Here is a 3,606-nt window from a genome sequence, read left to right on the forward strand (position 1 = left end):
ACTGTGTCATATTCATTCAACCACCTCTGTTATCTTAACCGAAACAGGGGAACGACTACTTCGCGGCGTCGATTCACCGAATCGTAGCGAGAATTTACGCCTCTCGCTGACGCGTTTTCCTCGCGACCGCGTCTCTCCGCGATCGGTCGTAACATTGGTCCTTCGAGCCGGATCATCAGTGGCAGTGGATAGTTTTGTCACCCATCCGGTCGAAACATTTGGTCCTTCGAGCCGGATTCGAGTGAAAAGCGCATACCAGTGACACCCACTATCATACAGTGCCACGTGAATCCAACATAACCAGCAGCGGAAGCGTTACCCCCCCAGCGAGGTCAGTAACGTCAAGGATCGTCACCCTTGAAGAGGTATTATTCGGTGGTTAAAACGCAACCACGCAACCACGCAACCACGCAACCTCCTGCCGCAACTGGACAATCTTCAACAGAAGTAAGTTGTAACCATTCCACTCTCAATTATCTAACGAATAATGGCCACCGGAAACGAGCTTACCGCCTTGCGTCGACGCCGGGGTTATTGTATCGGCCACTTTACACGCTTATCGAAAAAACTAGACGAAATTGAACAATCCGGCTGTCCGCGAGAGAACGAGCTAATTCAAATCAAAAATCGTCTGGAAACATACGAGACGGAGCTCCGCGCCATCCAAAACGAGATTGTAAGCATAGACGAGGAAGAGATCGAGCGCGGCCTCGAGATAGCCGACGAGTACGAGAAATTAGAACTCCGATTAACTACTCAACTGAGCAACCTACGACTAATTGCGACGTCACAATCGACAAACGACGAATCAGCTGCCGGTCGCGAGTCTGCTTCGCTTAAACTGCCGGAGATTCGAATACCCACATTTGATGGTACGCTCGAGAATTGGCAGTCATTTTACGATTCCTTCTCGTCAACGATAGATCAAAACAAACAACTAACACCAGTCCAAAAATTCTATCACCTCCGATCAGCCTTGACTGGGAGGGCCGCGCGAAGTATACAATCGCTAGCCATCACCGAGTCAAACTATGCCATCGCCGTTGACGTACTCAAAGAAAAATTCGACTGCCACCGTCAAATCTGCATGCGCCACCTCGACTTGCTTTTGGACTATCCAAAAATAGTTAAAGAGACACCCGAAGCCATAGACGACTTTCTCGAGACGTTCAAGATAAACATCCAAGCGTTAGAGAACCTCGGTGACCCAATCACATCCGACACCGTTCTTCTCAAATTACTTACATCAAAGTTACCCCCAGCCATCATTCGCAAATGGCAACGCACCTTACCAGACAAGAAGTTACCGTCATACAAGCACCTAATAGACTTCTTGCAAACAAGGACAAACGGCGATCAAACGAACGCTCCAACACCAATGGGAAAAGGGGATACCTACCAACACACTCGTCACCGACAAAACGCACGACATGAACGAACACACATTACAGATTGGATGTGGATGTGTCCGACCTGCAAAGGATCTCACGAACTCAGATATTGCAAGGTTTTTAAGGCCAAATCGGCTACAAAACGCCTCGAAGTTGTAAAACGGGCATCGCTCTGTATAAATTGCTTAGGCAGAGGCCATTCACTCACTCAGTGCACATCCGGTTCATGTCACATGTGCGGGCAACGCCATCACACAAATTTACACCGAGCGCTCACTCAGGTCAGTCCACGGATTTCAAGCGATCGGGCCTCAAGCGATCGGTATTCAAGCGGTGGGTCAACGAGCGGTCGGTCAACGAGCGGTCGGTCAACGAGCGGTCGGTCGTCTGGAGATCGATCGTCGGGCGGTCGTTCGCCGCACAACCGATCCTCTAAGGGACGGTCTCCACCTGGGTCATCGCAACAGCACTTTACACATCGATCGAGACGCACAACCGAATTTTCGCGGAGATCTACCCAGTCGACTCCAAAAGACCGAGAATCTCATCCTCCACATGAATCTCGAGCATCGTGGAACAAAGGCACCGACCGAAGCTCATCGCCCAAACACCAATCGAAGACGAGGAAGAATTAAACAAAAAAACCTGCGCATTCCTAGCCGCTCTACGCCGATTCAGCTCTCGGCGAGGATACTGCGCGAACATCATCACGGACAACGGCCTCAACTCCGTCAAGGCCAACAGAGGGCTGCTGAAAATTCGGACCCTACGAACCCAAGAGAAGGGGCACAAGTTTTCTCGACGACCAGCAGATAAAAGGGATTTTCAACCCTTCAAATTCTCTATCCCGTATCACCCAATCCGAGTGATCTCCCTATCCTCATTCCCGGTCACTTCCCAATAGGTGATGCACTAACGAGTTTACGGGAGCGTGATTTCAGGACAGCTTTACCATGCCGGCATCCAGTTGGCAGCGTATCCACCCGATCAAGCACCACTTCAGAAGCTGAGGGAATCATAAGGAACGCTACCGTGCACACGGCAAGCCACGGTCACGACATCCAACGGTCATTCTCCACCGAGGGTCATTACTAAGAGAATGCGATTCGAGCTGGTCATCGGGGTGAATCCAGCCTCCCAGGCAACCTCAAACCGCCGCACCGCGCTTGATGACTCTTCACCAAGCAGCACCGACGTTCCCTTCGACGATACCTCCTGGGCCGAGGTGTTTAACGACACTTCCAGAAGCAAGATTTACGACACTTCTTGGGTCGTGAATTTCACCTGGAAATCGCTCGGCATCGGCGAGGAAGACGGCGATCCAGACTACAAAGGGGACAACGTGCCATCCAGGCAACGGGCCTTCGACCGTATCTTCGAAGTCACCCTGGCGACAACGGCCTCATCCAGACTACCACAAGTCAACGAGCATCTTGGAACGACGTGCCACGCAGCGCGTCCTACCAACGAGCCAACCCGATCACGCAGAATAAGGACAATCAGCAATCAACAAGGAGTCGGGCGGCTGCTCCAATTAACTCCACCTTTAATGAAATTTTGATCGGTACCCTCTCAACGGGGGGAGGATGTTACGCCGCGCGACTGTCTGCCTGGCCCAGGTCACACACCGCGGGCCAGACGGACACCAGATGTCCGCTCTTCCGTACGGCGTACCCTCAATAGCCTAAGTACCCGTTATAAACCCGAGTAATTTGCTCGTTAAGGTCCTTCAGACCCAACAAATGTCCTTTTCTAAATCAGTTTCTAAAGACTATTGTTTACTACGGCTTGGCAAGGGAAAGTTGGGTTTTTCCACGTACGATGCTTCCTAATAACAACTTTCTATCAAGGGCAGCTAAGACCCTTCCTAATCCACCAACCTTCGTTTAACCAATTAACAACGAAGCCTATTTCCCTCACTCTCTTAGCCAAAATCGTCACCAACAAATCCGATGGTTCCGTGCGCTAGAGACTGATCCTTAGCCTTCCTCCGAGACAGCATCGTCTCCCAAGAAACACTGATTCTACATCCTTCGAACGGTCAACATCCGTCGAGCGGGTATACACACCCGCAGATCAGTCACTCACTCATCTCGTACATACGCACCAGTGTAACTATCCTCGATATAAGTTGTGGAATAAACGGTGAAATATAACTTACTATACTGTGTCATATTCATTCAACCACCTCTGATATCTTAACCGAAACAGGGGA

General features: G+C 50.5%; 1 protein-coding gene across 1 annotated transcript; it reads left to right on the top strand.

Moving 5' to 3' along the window:
• Positions 1–487: 487 nt before the first annotated feature.
• On the top strand, positions 488–1,672 carry LOC117213387 (the record flags this gene model as incomplete). Its single annotated transcript, XM_033458739.1, has 1 exon — positions 488–1,672. A coding segment is annotated over exon 1 (1,185 nt), but the record flags the coding sequence as incomplete, so codon positions are not given.
• Between the last annotated feature and the right edge of the window lie 1,934 nt (positions 1,673–3,606).

This window comes from Bombus bifarius, unplaced genomic scaffold (assembly GCF_011952205.1).
Source record: "Bombus bifarius isolate JDL3187 unplaced genomic scaffold, Bbif_JDL3187 scf7180000008907_frag, whole genome shotgun sequence".
Taxonomy (NCBI): domain Eukaryota; kingdom Metazoa; phylum Arthropoda; class Insecta; order Hymenoptera; family Apidae; genus Bombus; species Bombus bifarius.